At 31.7% G+C, this 17,776-nt stretch overlaps 1 protein-coding gene across 5 annotated transcripts in view; it reads left to right on the top strand.

Annotated features, from left to right (window-relative positions):
• LOC115875917 (potassium voltage-gated channel subfamily H member 6) overlaps positions 1-17,776 on the top strand; it is a 318,511-nt gene that overhangs the window by 290,013 nt on the left and 10,722 nt on the right. For all 5 annotated transcript variants that reach the window (XM_030891499.1, XM_030891500.1, XM_030891497.1 and 2 more), the window contains exons 15-18: positions 4,407-4,597; positions 11,622-11,767; positions 13,274-13,433; positions 14,646-14,756. In XM_030891499.1, the coding sequence (XP_030747359.1) occupies positions 4,407-4,597; positions 11,622-11,767; positions 13,274-13,433; positions 14,646-14,756 (608 nt within the window). The remainder of the gene's footprint in view (positions 1-4,406; positions 4,598-11,621; positions 11,768-13,273; positions 13,434-14,645; positions 14,757-17,776) is intronic.

Below are 17,776 nucleotides of genomic sequence, written 5' to 3'. Positions count from 1 at the left end.
TATATTAATTATTTTATTGTATTCAATGTTTTACCCCACGTCATTGTTAAGTTTGAAAGCTTATCTCAATATTGTAACGATGAATAGATTAAATATTAAAAGAAAACAGAGCCGGACTTGAAATTTGTTTAAATAAATTGTGTTCAAATGTCTAAACAAAAAAAATATTAAGTGTGGCATATCATTGTACTCAGGAGACCGAGTTCTTTCAAAATCTCAAATAAAAAATGCAGGTCCGTATTTAGAAAAATTAAGTTCGCCTCTGTATCTCAAAAATTATAAGATAATTTGAAAATCTAAAAATACTATCCGATAGCCCTAATAAAGTGGCTAATGTGCAACTAGTTTTTTGATTTTCTAAAAAGTAACGACAGGAAAAAATAAAATTGATTTTCAAAAAAATCAGTTTTTTCCAAAAAACTCAGCAATCCTTGAAATTTTTGAAAAATTTTTGACGGCATCTGGGTGAACATCCCATAGCGCAACTTTGCCCCAATTTAACCGTGTTCGTATCTATTACGGTTACCGAGATACCAATGCTCGTACATCGAATTTGTAGCACCCCGTATATTTTTATTTTTACACTTTTGTTTACCTCTTGACACGGCTTACGTTTGCTATTGACATAAAAACTGAAGAAAAAAATAATCGCAGTTAAAATACGAGTCTGGGACAGTATGGCCGTCAGCAGACTGTTGATTTTAATTTTAAATTTCAAAAGCAGAAATTGTCACGTACTATTCTCTTGAGTTCTTTTTAATGAATGTGTCTATATGTTTGGACACATTCATTAAAAGCAATTTTATACGTATTTGAACATTATTTTCAAACAGTTATCTTGAAAAATTGTGTAGAAGATGTCAAAACAAATGAAAAAAAAGAAAAAAAAGAAATATTTTTTTGAAACTTAAAGTAAAAATCACAAATAATGTTTTTTTTCATAGCAAAAAATTGCCTTACTTATATCTATCAAAAATTGTAGATAAAATAGTACTTTAACCGCAAGGGTAGATTAAATGATACTTTAACGGCGAGGATAGGTTAAAAACTTTATTTCTTCTTGCACGTTCTTTAATTGCTTCCATTTTTGAAAATTTTTGTATTCCTTTTCATAAGTTATTCGGGATTTTAAATGGAAGTAGTTTGGATATGGCGTTTGTCGCCTGAGCCTGAATATCTGTTGGTAATTTACTTATTTCGTTTTGAGCCATTTCTGGCTCCAATTCAATTGACTCAAAACTGACAACTAAAGGGACATTAAATAGAAACCAACGCCAACCCAGCACAATATTTTTTCTACTCGTAAAGCTACACGCACACTGGTGCGATCACGGCCGCGATCACGATCACGATCAGGGCAGCGATAACATGAGCGATCATTCTAGCACACACCAACGCGTTAAAGTTTACCACCGTACCTATATGTAATGCGCCATCCTGTACATAGGTACAAATTAAAAATGTGAATTATGTATACCAAAAAAAAAACATTCTAAATATTTACCTACAATATTTAAACTTAACAATAAAAATGTATACATATATATGTACAATCCAATCCAATTGCCACTCCAATTTTGTCTCAAACTTTTTATTTTTAATGATATTATTTTTGTAACTTGGATCGGATAAATCATATAGAATTTTGTGTATTTTTACAGCCTTAATTAGCTGCTCTGTTAAGTCCATTCCTAAATTGCAACAAGAAAAACACACAAAATAATATAAAATTCCTATCAGTTGGGTCGCGATCACGCGATCAAACTCGACAAGTTGAATCTGATCGCCACCGCAGAATAGAACGCCGCCAGGCCGCTTCGTCTCCAAAACTCGATCGCGCCAATGTGAAACAGCTCATTAGTGATGGGCAAAACTGTTATTTTTAGATAACAGTTGAAACTGTTATAGTTATTTATAAAAAAACAGCTTAAAATAACAGCTTAAAAATAACAGGTTTCTTTATTTTACTGCTAAATATCTGAAAGAGTATGAGACGGTCACCGCCAGGCGTATTAACGCAGTTGCAAGTTGCAACAATGACGTGCTCGGTGGTAGTATTTCCAGGGTGTCAAAACATTTCTAAATATCGATTGTTATCTAAAATACCTCTCTAAAAACGGTCGTTGTTTACAAATAAGCGCTGTTTACAAATTGCGATATAAAAAAAGCCAAAATTCCGCCACTCGTCTATACCTACACATTGCGATCTACCTACGCCCTGCCCCTCGATCCGCTTAGATCCTGAATTGCGTAGCAGTGTACAGGGTGCATATCACTCGACGGGCGAGAAGCTCTTAGTTATGATTTTACCATTTGCGGTCAAAAAATAGCAATATAAGAAAATGTGTAGTATATTCTTCATAAATAAACCAACTACACACTAGAGTTCGAATTAATTTTACACTTAAACTAGCGTGTACCCGCGACTTTGTTCGCGTCGAATTAATAATTTCAAATGGTGATGATAAAGCAAAACAAGAATTTCCATTAACATACAAACTGGATAAAATTTTCTCACATTTGCCAAAAATAAGCTTTCTAACGTCGACAGTTTAAGCAGAATCGTGGTTAATCAATTATTCAACTTTTTGGAACACCCTATATGATTTTTTAAAAAATTTCAAAATATGTAAAAAAACAAAATAAATTATGCGTGTCCAGGCGTTTTCCCGAAAGACTAACCGTTTTTTAAATAACAAATATTGTAATATTTGAGGGGCGTTTTCACCCTGTTGGAATTTGAGATTCGAGAAACCCCTCCTTATCAAACCTCAACCCCACAGTCAATCCGTTTGCAAAAAATCAGCTTTAAACGTCCAGCAGTTTAAGCAGAATATTACTCAATGGTCATATTTTATGAAACACCCTGTATATATTTTTAAAAATCTTAAAATATGTAAAACAACATAATAAAATATACGTGTTTTAAGAGTTTTTCCGAAAAACTCACCGGTTTTTAAATCAAAAATATTCTAATATTTGAGAGTAGTTTCACCCCCTTAGAATTCGAGTTTCGAAAAATACCTTCTTATCGAACCTCTACACACTAAAGTCAATCCGTTTTCCAAAAATCAGCTTTTTACGTCAAGGGCTTTAAGCAGGATCGTGATTAATCAATGACCAGATTTTTCAAAACACCCTGTATACATTTTTAAAAAATCTTAAAATATTATTCTGAAAATTTTTCAGAATAAATAAATACCTAAATATTGAAACTTAATAAGTAAGTACTGAGACATACAGCGCCATAATATCTCGACCTCCGTCCGTTATGCTCGTAACAGGTTGAAACAGAATGTATCTAAAACAACTGATGCGTTATTCCCCAACCTGTTTCGAACCTCCATCGACAATCGACCGATGCAGCAGCGTTCCTTTCCCACACCGATTATCTCGACCGCCGCCCTGTTATGCTCGTAACAGGTTGAAAAACAACATATCTAAAATGACTGCTTCTCCAACCCGTTGCGAGCCTCCATCGACAATCGACCGATGCAGCAGCGTTCCTTTCCCACTCCTGTTATCTCCACCGCCAGGCGTTATGCCCGCAATTGTTTCAAAAAAACTGCTTCTTTTATATCCTATTATTTTTAAGCTGTTGTAAATACGACCATCGACGGTATCGACCGAAGCAGCTACGTTCGCCGTAGCGCTTTCCCCACTCCGTTGTCCGTTGTCTCGCCGCCTGTATCGATGGTTGACGAAATAACATGTTTTCCATCCATACTAGTTGTTTTTTGGAATTGCTTCGAGCAGCATAGAATTTCGTGGTGATGCAGAGCGCCGACTTCGTTTTTCGTTTCACGAGCGGCCGATCTCTACGTGTAGTTATTTTATATCTGTTATTTTTTAGAAGTAGTAACGGTTGCGTTATGTTATTTATAAATAATTGTTACAAAATAACAGATAGTTAAATAACAACCCATCACTACAGCTCATATGTATTCTTCAGCAACTTTTGGCCGCGGCCGCGTGGAGATCGTGATCGCGGCCGTGATCGCACCAGTGTGCGTACAGCTTGGAAATCATAATTTCTGAATATTTTTTAAAACGTAACTCGCTATGGAAAAAAATATTGTTTTATACATGACGATAAAATTGCATTGCCGTCTCCCGAAATTAATTCACTCGCGATTTCATCGCTCGTGAATTAATCTTTTCGGTCGACAATAAAATATAATTTTATCATCTTGTATAAAAAATAACTATGGATAGTGGTTCGACATTGATTTTTTGAGCAAAATTTAAGATTCTTATAGCTAAATACGAAACAACATACTTATAAATTTTAACTATTTTATTTGAAGTGTCTGGGATAACCAATGCACTTATTAACATTTTTCTTTTGTATGTTCAAGTTTCTCAAAACGCACTACACAATCGTTACATTTTCATTTTTTTTTCAGAGCTCTTACCCTAAAGTTCAAAACTACTCACGCGCCCCCTGGAGATACTTTAGTTCATCGAGGTGATGTGCTGACGTCGTTATACTTTATATCGAGAGGCTCAATTGAGATATTGAGAGAAGATATTGTTATGGCTATTTTGGGGAAATACGATATCTTTGGAGAAAATCCCTGTTTGCATCCGACTATAGGTATGTTAACATAATAGTATTTTATTCGTTAACATTACAGTATTTTATTATTTGAGTAATACAGGTCTGAACCTTAGATTATTATAGATAACTTAAAAACGATTTATTTTAGGTATAGGAACATGTATAGTTAAAAAGTAACAAATTGAAAACCCGTTTCATTAATGGAATAAAAAAAACAGGATTTCCATTTGAAAAAAATGATTTATGATAATTTTTTAATCACTCAATTCCATGACAGCTACCGCCATTATTATATGACACTTGAACAAGTTAATTTTTGAAATAGATAGCCACATGTCTTCTGTTTATGTCACAGTGGGTGTGGTAATCACTAAATTTGATTTTTAGGCTATACAAATTTTCTTGGCAGGTAGTTTTTTTCGTCTAAAAATTTTAAATAATTTTTTTCTCAAAAACGGTTAATGTTAGATATAGAGTGTTTAACATCCGTATTCATTGAATTTTACAGAGAATTTAAGTACATAATAAAAAATGGGGGCCCCATTTAAAATTAGAAAGTTGCTGTCAACTTCTGGTATATCCGGAAGTGCTGCCATATTGGAAATATTTTTAATCGATAGATCTCGTTGTAAAACAATGATGTGCAAAAAATCTCCGATCTAGATATTGTGGTTCTCTAGAAACTTCTAATGCATGCTCAGCCTGGGACACCCTGTATACTACGTCTGAACAAAATTTTACCGCATATTGCTAGATCATGACGAATGTGACGATTTAACTCAACTTTTGTTAGTACAAAAATGTATAGTCTCCGATATACATACCGACGTATTAATCACAGTTTTTTAAGGAATATTTTCATAATAGCCCTTTGGTATACCAGGTGCGTCTCAAAAGTGTATCACCCCTATAATTTTTTTATTTTTTTTTCAGATAAAACAACGAGATTCGGTATGTTAGTATATAGTATATGACATAAATTAGGATTGATTAACGTATTTAATTGTTTTCGGTCACTTCCGGTCTTACCGGAACTGACTACAACTTTTGATTTTTAAATGGCACCCTCGGTATTTTTTTACTTTATTCGATAGAAAATGACACTCACAATGATATGACTGAATAGAATGACATATCATATGTCAACTTTTGACATTTTCGCATATGGTTTCTATGAAATTAAAACATGCGGTTCATAACGATAATTTCACTCGAAATGCCAAGTGTGTGATATCAAATTATTCGTAAAAAAATGCTTTTTCCAAACATGCTAATGAGCCACCTTCGTTCCCTTTGAAAAAATGGAGATATGATTAAAAATACGATTTGGGCATCTTTTAACCGGCCAGGGCAAGACACTAAAAACATTAAACGGTCAAATCCATTTTTCCAAGAGCCCTTGATTAAAAATTAGTGTTTTTAACATAGCCATGGCACTCTAGATTGAACTTTAAAGTACAATTTGTTTTTAAACGAATAGGTCAAAAGTTTACATATGATATGTCATTCAATTCAGAGTGATCAGTTTTCTATCGAATAAAGTAAAAAAAATATCGAGGGTGTCATTTAAAAATCAAAAGTTGTAGTCATTTTCGGGGAAACAGGTAGTGACCGAAAACAATTGTATATGTCAATCAATCCTAATTTATGTCATATACTAAAATACTAACATACCAAATCTCATTTTTTTATCTGAAAAAATAAAAAAAGTTATAGGGGTGAGCCACTTTTGAGACGCACCCGGTATAAATCGTATAAATCAATAAATGAGCAAAAATTTTTAAAGTGAAAAAATAAAAGGTATATTTTATAAAGTTATGGATCTATCTACAGGATGAACCAGAATCACAATATTATCGACGTTATTCAAAAATAGTTATAGTAAACGCCACGAATGTTTGGGAGTGATTCATCGCTTGATGAAGTTAGAATCGACGCGCGCGCTATTATTTTTACATTAAAAACGTAAATTTTTACCGCAGACGTAGGTTTTTAAAGGCCCGGCCTAATCGTCTGCCTGCGCTCCTCCTACTTATTCTAAAATGTTAGCGTGATTGACAAAGATGATACTGTATCGCGCGTTTCTTTGATTCGTTTTTGTGCGTCAGTCCATTGGTGAGCTTGCAGTGCGACCAATAGGGCATTCCATTTTATATTTATAACCAAATATATGTTTTGACAAGACTTTGACAGTTAAAACAACAAATTACAACAGATTATATGTATATTGATTATTATAATGACTTGAAACACCACGGCACTGGAATTAAGTTTTATGTGACCTTGAACAGATTAGTTCATATGGTAGCGACCGATAAATCACTTCCAAACATTCGTGGCGTTTACTATCACTCAACATTCCCGAAACTTTTTCTATTTAACATTTTTTTTCCAAATTCTAATAAAATAATGAACTATCGTTGACTCACCCTGTAAATATAGCGGGTGTTTTTCCGATAAAAAAACGAGAATTCGTCAGTGAATGTTAATCTGCTAAGTCCATTTTTGACGTTAATTAATTATTAATAGGTTTAATATATAATTTTTACGTTAAATTTTTAAGAAATATTGAGTTTTATTGTTCCCCAGCAAATATTATTGTTATCTTTTTATCATATTAACTTTTTATTCTTAATCTAAGATATTAACGCAAGAATATAATAGCTACATGTGTACATATTTTTGTAACGTTTTTACTGCTCTTCTCGAAAATGGAGTAAGCAGTTTAACATATTTTACCGACGATTTGATATGTTAGTACATGACATAAACCGAGATTGATTGATGTATTCAATTAGTGTTTGTCACTTCCTATATTAATATTAAGAGCTGAAAGCCTTTCACAGTATGTTTTTTCCTCATTTTCACCATTTCTTATATAAGAAAGAAAAGAAAAAATTGTCGATTTTTTTTTCAAAATAGTCTAATGTATATGTATATACCGGGTTTTTTTCAAAAGTAGCTCAACCCCTATAACTTTTTTATTTTTTCAGATAAGAAAATGAAATTTGGTATGTTAGTATATGACATGAATGAGGATTGATTGAATTAGTTTTGTTCACTTCTTTTTTCACCGGAAATGACTACTAAGTTTTAATTTTTAAGTGGTACCCTCGGCGGTATTTCTTTACTTTATTTGATAGAAAATAACATTGTGAATCGAGTGCCATCGCCATAAAAGTAAGGACAATTTGTCTCGAAATACGAAGTATGATACCAAATTATTCATAAAAAAATGTCTTTTTCCAAATATGCTAATGAGCCACCCTCGTTCCATTTGAAAAAAATGAGTTTCGATTAATAAAGGTTGATTCTCACTAAACTTTCCATATCAGCTTCCTTCCGTTTACATAAAATATTATATCATGTAAATAAATAGGACAATGCACACTATCCGTTCCGTTGCCCTTCCGTTCCATATCCTTTCCTTCCATACATTTTTTTGGCGGACGGACTGAAGCGTATCGGAAACAGCGTTGTCAAAATTAAAACAAAAAAAAGTAAAAATTTGTACCTTTTTCAAAAGATACAAATTTTTAAAATAAAATTTTCATAATAATATAAATTGTACAACAAAAAGTATGGAACTGATACGGAACGGAAGTTTACGTATAGCGTCAATACAATAAAAAAAATACGGAACAGATATGGAATGGGTAGGGAATGGAAACGGAAGGTATAGTGAGAATCAACCTTAAGTCGTTGAGCATCTTTTAACCGACCAGGAAAAGATACGAGAAACATTACGATCAAATTTATTTTTCCAAAGCTCCTTAATTAAAAATTAATCGTTTTAACATAGCTTTGGCACTCTAGATTGAAATTAAAATTCTTTTTTTTTTAATTTGAAAATGTCAAAAGTTGACATGCGATATGTCATTCTATTCAGAATATAATTTTCTATCAAATAAAGTAAAACAATACCGAGGATACCACTTTAAAATCAAAAGTTGTAGGCATTTCTGGTGAAACAGGAAGTGACCGAAACTAATTATTGAATACGTCAATCAATCCTGATTTATTTTATGCGACTATATTGATAAACCAAATCTCGTTATTTTATCTAAAAAAATAAAAAAAGTTATAGAGGGGAGTCGCTTTTGAAAAACACCCGGTATGAAAATATTATTAAAATATACTTTACCATTATCATGTTTTGGAAAAAAGATCTTGAGAAAAACGGAACAGAGCACTTGGATTAACCCTCTATAGCCTTGCCATATATGCAGGACGCTATAATAATTTTTCCTAGTTTCCCGAGCGTCTTACTCAACTTATCTTCCTACACACATTTATCATTTCAACTCCTACAACCTACTAAGCTAACTTCGTTAAGTTTTTCCCATTGGGATTTTCCTTTAGTCGAGTAAATTAAATTTGGCTTCGGTAGAAAATGTCTTTCTGATATATGTGTCTTGTATTATTGTAGGAATTTGCATATTTTTATTATACTACACCGAAATATCTGCTCTAAAAATATATGACAATTTGCTCCCTATAACTAACACGGAATGTTCGTTTAAAGTAATAGAAAATGAGTTCTTCAATTGAGTAGTAGTAAGCTAATATCTAAAGCGATACAAAAATACAGCATAAATATACCGGGTGCGCCTCAAAACTGGCTCACCCCTAACTTTTTTATTTGTTTCAGTTAAAAAAACGAGATTTGGTATAGAGTGGTTTTTGGTCACTTCCTGTTTCATCGGAAATGACTACAACTTTTGATTTTTAAATGGCACCCTCTGTATTTTTTTACTTTATTTGATAGAAAATGACACTCTGAATAGAATGACATATCATATGTCAACTTTTGACATTTTTGCATATGGTTTATTTGGAATTATAACTTGCGGTTCGTAACGAAAATTTGACTCGAAATATAAAAAAATACTTTTTCCAAATATGCTAATGAGCCACCCTCGTTCCATTTGAAAAAATTGAGATATTATTAAAAATTCGATTTGAGCATTTTCTAACTAGGCTAAGACATTAAAAACATTAGACGGTCAAATTTATTTTTCCAAGGCTCCTTGATTAAGAATTAGTGTTTTTAACATAGCCCTGGCAATCTAGATTGAATTTTGAAATACGATTTTTTATTAAGCGAGAATGTCAAAAAATTGACATATCACATGTCTTTCTATTCAGAATGTCATTTTCTAGCGAATAAAGTAAAAAAAATACCGAGGGTGCCATTTAAAAATCAAAAGTTGTAGTCATTTCTAGTGAAACAGGAAGTGACCAGAAACAATTGAATACGTCAATCAATTCTAATTCAGTCATATACTAACATACCAAATGTAGTTTTTTTTATCTGAAAAAAAATTAAAAAGTTATAGGGGTGAGCCACTTTTGAGACGCACCCGGTATATATAAACATTAAACATAGAAATTTGACTGTAGTTATTGGTAATTACTACCCCATTATTATAATCGCGTAGATCGTAATATTTCGTGCATTATAAAAATTTTACAGATCATACTATAAATAGTTCTGATTTGTAACAAAGCCCATGAGTAAGCAACGGGGATGTCATTATTAGTCGGGAACTAATGTGAACTAAAGACCTATTTCAATGAACTATTCCTCTGGAGGACGAAGTAGAACTAAGGAACTAGTTCCCCCCAAGGAACTAGAATTCCCACCTCTACGAGATTCTCCGGGGCGCAACACCAACACAGAATGAGTCAAGCCTATAATAATGTTATAAATGACAACCGGACAATTTCTATAAAAGTTGAATCTAAAAAGAAAGTTCTAAATTGAAGTTGAAAATTGACCAAAGACTGAATGAATGAATAGCTTGAGACTGGAAACGCAATTTTGAAGTAGACCTCAAAGCTGACTTTATAATTTCGTTTGAAAGCAACCACGTAGAGAATTTTCTTTTTAAATAAAAATTTCGTTCTAGAGTCATCTACTTTTTGATATGACAAGTTTTGCTACCAATATACTCGTGGATAAGATTAGTGTTAGAACAAATGCATGACTTTCACTTGTAGATTAACAGAAAAATACATCTCTCCAAAAGTCCTATGGGTATTTCGCCACTGTAAGAAAATCTACAAAATAAAATAGTTATTTTTTGTAAACAATGCTGGGTTAGAACGGAGACTAATTGTCAGCAGTGATTTACTAATAAACAAATTTACCTAACGAAGAAAAAAATGCTTAACGTTTCGGAAAGTATATTTCTTTCCGTCGTCGGAAGCAAAAAAATACAAAGAACAAAGAAAAAAACTATTTAAAATATCTAAATTCAACTATTCGAGAGCACTTTAGGTACATATATACAAATACAAAAATTATACTGAATATTGTGCTGGGCGGCAATACTAGAATATAGAAATGTTTACTCAAAATTACCAAAAATGGATATGACGAGTTTTGATACTCAATCCCTTAATTCTATTATCTATTTCTATTATCATGTTATCATTTCATGCCGGACTTCATTATAGAAACAATGAAGTCGGGTCCAAGCATCACAACATAAAATGGTCGAAAGCCCGGGTTGTCCACACGGAACCCCAGTGAGAAAAGCGCAAATTTAAAATCGTATCGTATTCATGTCTAATAATAAATCTCTAGCAATCAAGTATGAAAATTTCAACAATATGACAACCACTCATAAAACGCACCAATGCGTGTATTCTTAGTAAAGAACCTCATTCTTTATTACACCCAACTTCTTCATGGGTGAAGCTCAGTAGTTTTAGGATTTAGATTAGTTCACACTTTATAACGATCAGTGATACTTCTGCCAAACAAAAATAAAGACAATGGAAATCCATTTGTTTTGGTTTCAATACAGTTATCATTGTGGGTAAATACAGTTCTAACCAAACCAAACACAAAATTGTTTCGTGTAAATCTTCAAGTTTGGTATTGTAATAGTATATTACATACCGAGGAGGCAAGTGTTTCACTGTCGAGAGATTAACTAAATATCGAGACAATAATGAAAACTTTCCTCCGAGGTTTGTATACTATTTTATTTACAACCACATCATTAATAATTAATGAACATGTACTATAATTTTTAAAATTATGTTTTAGGAAAGAGTGCCTGCAACGTGAGAGCATTGACTTACTGCGACTTACACAAAATCCACAGAGATGACCTTTTAGATGTTTTAGAGCTCTACCCAGAATTTTACAACCATTTTTTAACCAACCTGGAAATTACATTTAATCTCCGAGATGTAAGTAACCACCATTAGCTACAAAATATTCAAATTATCTTTAATGAAAACTAACTCTAATTATCAAAATCAAAGACAACCTCAACAAAAATTGTATACAGATGCGATCTAACATAATTAAATATATTTTATGTTATAACAATTAAAGTCAAGGCTATTGTTACATAAATTTGGTGACAGCGGTGGGGTTTCAGTCCAACAAAAAAATATTCAGTTTTTCCCAAAGAAAGAGTCCTCTATCCTAATCAGTGTTTACGAGTTTGTAAAAAAAATATCAATTTAACAACGAACAAATGTCGACCTCTAAACAAGCTATATAAAGGTTTTTATACCGGGTGCATCTCAAAAGTGGTTCACCCCCTATAACTTTTTTATTTTATCAGATAAAAAAACGAGATTTGGTGTGTTAGTATGTATATGACATAAATTAGGATTGACTGACGTATTCAATTGTTTTAGGTCACTTCCTGTGTCACCGGAAATTACTATAACTTTTGATTTTTAAAGGGCACCTTCGGTATTTTTTTTACTTTATTCGATAGAAAATGACGCTCTGACTGACTGAATAAAATAACATATCACATGTCAACATTTGACATTCTCGCTTAAAAAATTGTATTTTAAATTTCAATCTAAAGTGCCCTGACTATGTTAAAAACACCGATTTTTAATCAAGGAGCCTGGAAAAATAGATTTGATCATCTAATGTTTTTCGTCTCTTATCCTGGCCGGTTAAAAGATGCCCAAACCGTTTTTTAATCATATCTCAATTTTTTCAAATGGAACGAGGATGGCTTATTAGCATATTTGGAAAAAGAATTTTTTTACGAATAATTTGATACCACACACTTGGTACTTCGAGTGAAATTGTCGTTATGAACCGCATTTTCAAATAAACCATATGCGAAAATGTCACAAGTTGACATATGATACGTCATTCTAGTCAGAGTGTATATATTTGGAAAAAGAATTTTTTTACGAATAATTTGATACCACACACTTGGTACTTCGAGTGAAATTGTCGTTATGAACCGCATTTTCAAATAAACCATATGCGAAAATGTCACAAGTTGACATATGATACGTCATTCTAGTCAGAGTGTATTTTTCTATCGAATAAAGTAAAAAAATACCGAGGGTGCCATTTAAAAATCAAAAGTTGTAGTCCTTTCCGGTGAAAAAGGAAGTGACCGAAAACAATGGAATACGTCAATCAATCCTAATTTATATCATATACTAACATATCAAATGTGGTTTTTTTATCTGAAAAATAAAAAAAGCTATAGGGGTGGCCACTTTTGAGACGCACCCGGTATATATAGTATACATATAAAAACATTCAGGTAAAAATCTTTAGATATTGTAATATACTCATAAAGTATGACTTTGTCATGTAATAAATACAAATCAAAGTGTGTAAAATTAGTTTAATAAGAATAAAAAATGTAGTTACAAAGAGAACAATGATTTTAATAATGATGTTAATAATTTATTGTCTTATTTAAGGAGGAGCAAGCTGGAGTTGTTCCAAGAAGATCTTTTTATCCGAAAGGCAAGGAAAGTAGATATTTTAGAGGAGTGCCTTCTAGGTCTAACGGATTAAGTTCGAGAGGAAATTCGGTAAATGGTCGACAGGAAAGCCAATACAGCGACGAATCGGAATCAGGTGATATAGAGTACTTAACAAATAAATGTCAAATGAAACAAATATATTTGTTACATCTCTGGTTACATTGAGCATTTATTTATAAAAAGTTGGCATGGAAATAGCGATCGATGACATTTACCATGTATTTTTACATATAAAATGTCAATGCTTGTCATTGCCAAGCTATCTTTGGCACTATTGTTTTACCAAACGGTATATTATGCTTACTATAGTCTAACGACAAAATCATTGACAGTGATAGATGTGTTTGTCATTTGAATTTCAAAGTAGTTTATTTTATTTTACCAAGAACTAAGTTACTACAATAACTGGAATGTAAAGCAGGAAATTAAATTTAAAATTTATAATATTACACAGGTATAAATAAAACACCACCATATCCATTAAACCCACCCATAGTTAACTTAAAAAATATTAGAAACTTGTTTTAGTGGTATATTATGGGCATCATCTGACGTTCTTCTGTTATCTGTCGAATCTCTTCTGTCATCTGTCTTCGTCTATCTGTCGAAATATTCCCGGTCGTAGAACAAAGTATACAAAAAATTCAAATGTAAAAAACTTCAAGCAAAGGGGAAAACGATTTTACTGAAGTTTCTCTATAACTGATATACTTTGTGCTTTGTTGCATTATGTTTTCTATTTCGCTGTATTATATTTTTTATTCTATCTTTATTTACATCTGTTTTACAGAATTTTTCTATGTTTTATAAAGAGTGGTGATGGTGGACTAGTAAGTTCTTCCCTAACCTTTTTTAGAATACAACAAAATACAGCAATATATATAGCAAATACAGCAAAATACATAATATACACTATATATCAGTTACAAACAAAATAAAACAGACAAACTACAACGCAACACATTTTAGTCGTATTTATTGTTTATGAAAGTTTGTTATAAAAACATACTTTTAAACAATTGTTATAAAATTCATTGTGTGTATAAACAAAAATAAAAATAGTACATATATTTGTTTGTCGATGTTTTTTTTTGAATAAGGCAAATTACAGATTAAACGTAGATTTTTTTTCATATTTTATTGCAAAACATTGTGTATCAGAGTTTAATCTATTGTGCATTTTTTTATGGAATTTAATTACTAAAATATCACAAGCCGATTGATTTGGCTGTTTATATACCTTATAAATATTACCTTACAAAAAAACATATTTGAATTGGAATACATTTTCTTTTTCTGGTATTAGGTCATGGAATCTTGGAATTTACCACGGATAAAGCTGGTCAAGACGTGACACCTTTAAATTTAAACTTTGGTGAAGAAAAACGGCGATCTTCTACACTAAATTCAATAACAGGTAAGTACAAAATTGGTTGTGGTATTGTTTTACATCTGTTTTCGAGCTTCTTATACATTCTTCGTGTGATAACCAAAGGTAACTTTATTTCTAAGATTTTTAAAAGTATTTTATAAATAAGAAAAAATACAATTAATACATTATAATATAGTTTAATCGTTTCTTTTTCTTTAACAATTAGTTTATTTCCATATAGTTTTTTTTTCTTTCTTGGGTATGGAAAACATTTTTTATGCGACGTTTCGCTCCAGCATAGTGGACTTTTTCAGGCACGTTATTCTAAAACTTGTAGTCGTCTTGTTCGCACTAGTCTGTACAAATGAGTCAAACTCATTTTGCGGAACCCAAGAAAGAAAAAAAAACTATATGATTATATTATAGTAAGCATCTATAAGAAACAATAAGTCAAAGTTATTTTAGTCTCGAATATGAAGATGTTGCGTATTTCAGTTTTAAATTAAAATTTTTAAAAAAACTTTTAAATTTTCTAATAAATTTATGAAATCATAAGAAAGCATAATTTTCCTATGGATGCTAATAACTCGAGAGCTTGTAGTAGCATATGCTTTAACAGTCAACATTTTATGGTAAGGGAATAAACTATCGACTAATTACTTAATAGTTAACTTTGAAAATTATCAAAATATCAAGATAAACTCAACGTTTGTTACCGAAAGATCTAACGCAATCTGCAGAAATTTATCATCATCGATTTTTGTTGAAAACTCAATATGTTTTCTCAAGAGAGATGTTTGCTCAATATAAAATATAAATAATTTGTTTGTTGTAAGTAGAAGTTTTTGAGCTGATAGTTCATCTCTCTTCCGTTGAATGCAATGCTATAGTACCAGAGCTAGCAACGTTTGGAAAACAAGTATTTTAAGAAAGCTGGCTCCTTAATATATCTTTTGCTATGCTCTCTGGAACAGCATGCGAGTCGTCTGGCTGCCGATAGACGTTGCGTTCACTACTGCGCATTGCAAGAAGTTCCTATATTTTTATTTAGTTGTTTAAATTCGAGTATTTAATAATATAAATAATATAAATCGAAAGAGTCTCCATAACGCGGCGTGAAAACGTTCTGCCTATAACGCGAGAAGTCCCAAGTTCAATACCAGCTCGGGGTAAACTTTTTTTTATTTAATTTTCGTTTATATTCTGATAGTAAAGTATTAAATAATTCTGGTGATTAAAAAAAATAATTATTTAATGCTTTACGACAGAATATAAACGAAACTATAATAAAAAAAAGTTTACCCCGAGCCGGTATTGAACTCGGGACTTCTCGCGTTATAGGCGGAACGCTTTCGCGCCGCGATATGGACACTTGTTCGATTTATATTCAATATTAGAATTTAACGGACTAAATAAAAAAAATATAGGATCTTCTTTCAATGCGCAGTAGTGAACGCAACGTCTAACGGTAACCAGATAACTCGCACGCTGTTCCAGAAAGCAGAGCAAAAGATATATTAAAGAGCCAGGCTGAAACTCCGTAACTAAATAGCGATCGGTAGCGATAAAGAATACTGACCTTGGCCGTACAAACTAAATGGCAAGCGAGAGTATTCTTCATCGCTACCGATAGCTATTTCGTTACAGAGTTCCACCCCAGCTTTCTTAAAATAATTTATCGAAAACTTTGCTAGCTCTTAGACTATTATAACCAGATAATAAAATATCATAATTTATAAACCTATGGCAGGCTCCCGGGCTATAATAAAATAATCTATACATTTTAAGCAGCTTTGAAATTCTTTACAGTTTTATTTTCAGAGCAATAAAACGATTTTAATTCATTATAATTTTTAATCGTAGAGTATGCTTCATTTTGTCCTGCTTTTAAAAGGCATTTTTTACTGTTACCGAGTTAGCAATTAGTCGAATGAAGAATGTAACAACCATTGAGCTTTTTATCCAGTTTTCCTAAGCATTTTGCAGTGCATGTTTTATTTTATAAAATAAAATCGTTTTATTAAAAAATACGTTTGTGAGGCTCATACATTTAACCATAGCATTTTTAATTTACTACTCTAAATACCGTTTCATAATCTTTATCAATGTTAGTGTGTAATAATAGTTAAATTAAATGAAATTAACTTGAAATATCATTTTGAATTAAATATTAATAATCTACCACTAGTGTTAGCCATTCACCCATTGTTATGAAATTATAATATAGTTCAAATTAAAATAATAGTTCAAAATAAATACGGTATGTCCACGGATTGTTTTTACAAGAGGAAAACTTTCTTCAGAAAGATACATTCTTTATACAGGGTGCGTCTTAATTAAGTGCAAATATTTTTAGGGGTAGTATATTTCGACCCCAGAAACACGATTTTGAGGTTTAAAATTTGGAATTTAAAAAAAAATGGATTTTTTTTAGTTTGTAGTTAAAAAACATAATTCCTTGATAATATGGCAACATAGATAGTAGATTAAATTTACAAGAAAGAAAAACCCAGAAATGTTCCAGTGGTTCTCAAAATTATAACTCGGTTATTTTGGACTTAAAACGGAAAAGAGAAAATATGTTCCTTTTATCAAGATCTACGAGCCCTGAAAATATTTGCACTTATTTAAGGCTCACCCTATATGAGTTTTTGCTTATTCTAAAAGATTAATTCCGTTTATACTTTTCCAAATTTCCTTACCGTCTGCGTCCTAGAGAAAAATTTTAAAAATGTGACAACTATATTGTCAAATTTATTTAATGTTTTTTTGGTCCCTGAAATCACAGCTGTAAAACGTCGCGCGTCGTTCCAGGAAAGTTATATTGAGTATTGTTAAACCCAACAACCACGCCATTACGCCCTTCTTTTCGTGTAGCCATTTTTTCTGCAATTTTATTATCTTTTGAAATCGTCACGACACAACTCGTCGCCCAGTTCACGTTCTTTTTCATTTAATTTTTGTATCCGAAACAGTGTTTCAATTTACATCACAAAAACCTTCGTACCTGAGAATTTTATAGTTTCAATAACTATATACTAGTAATAACCACGATACTTAAATAT

Source organism: Sitophilus oryzae, unplaced genomic scaffold (genome assembly GCF_002938485.1).
Source record: "Sitophilus oryzae breed Bouriz unplaced genomic scaffold, Soryzae_2.0 scaffold_1396_pilon_pilon, whole genome shotgun sequence".
NCBI classification, from domain to species: Eukaryota; Metazoa; Arthropoda; class Insecta; order Coleoptera; family Curculionidae; genus Sitophilus; species Sitophilus oryzae.
Note: the sequence above shows the minus strand (reverse complement) of the source record. Positions and strands in the feature narration are given on the sequence as shown.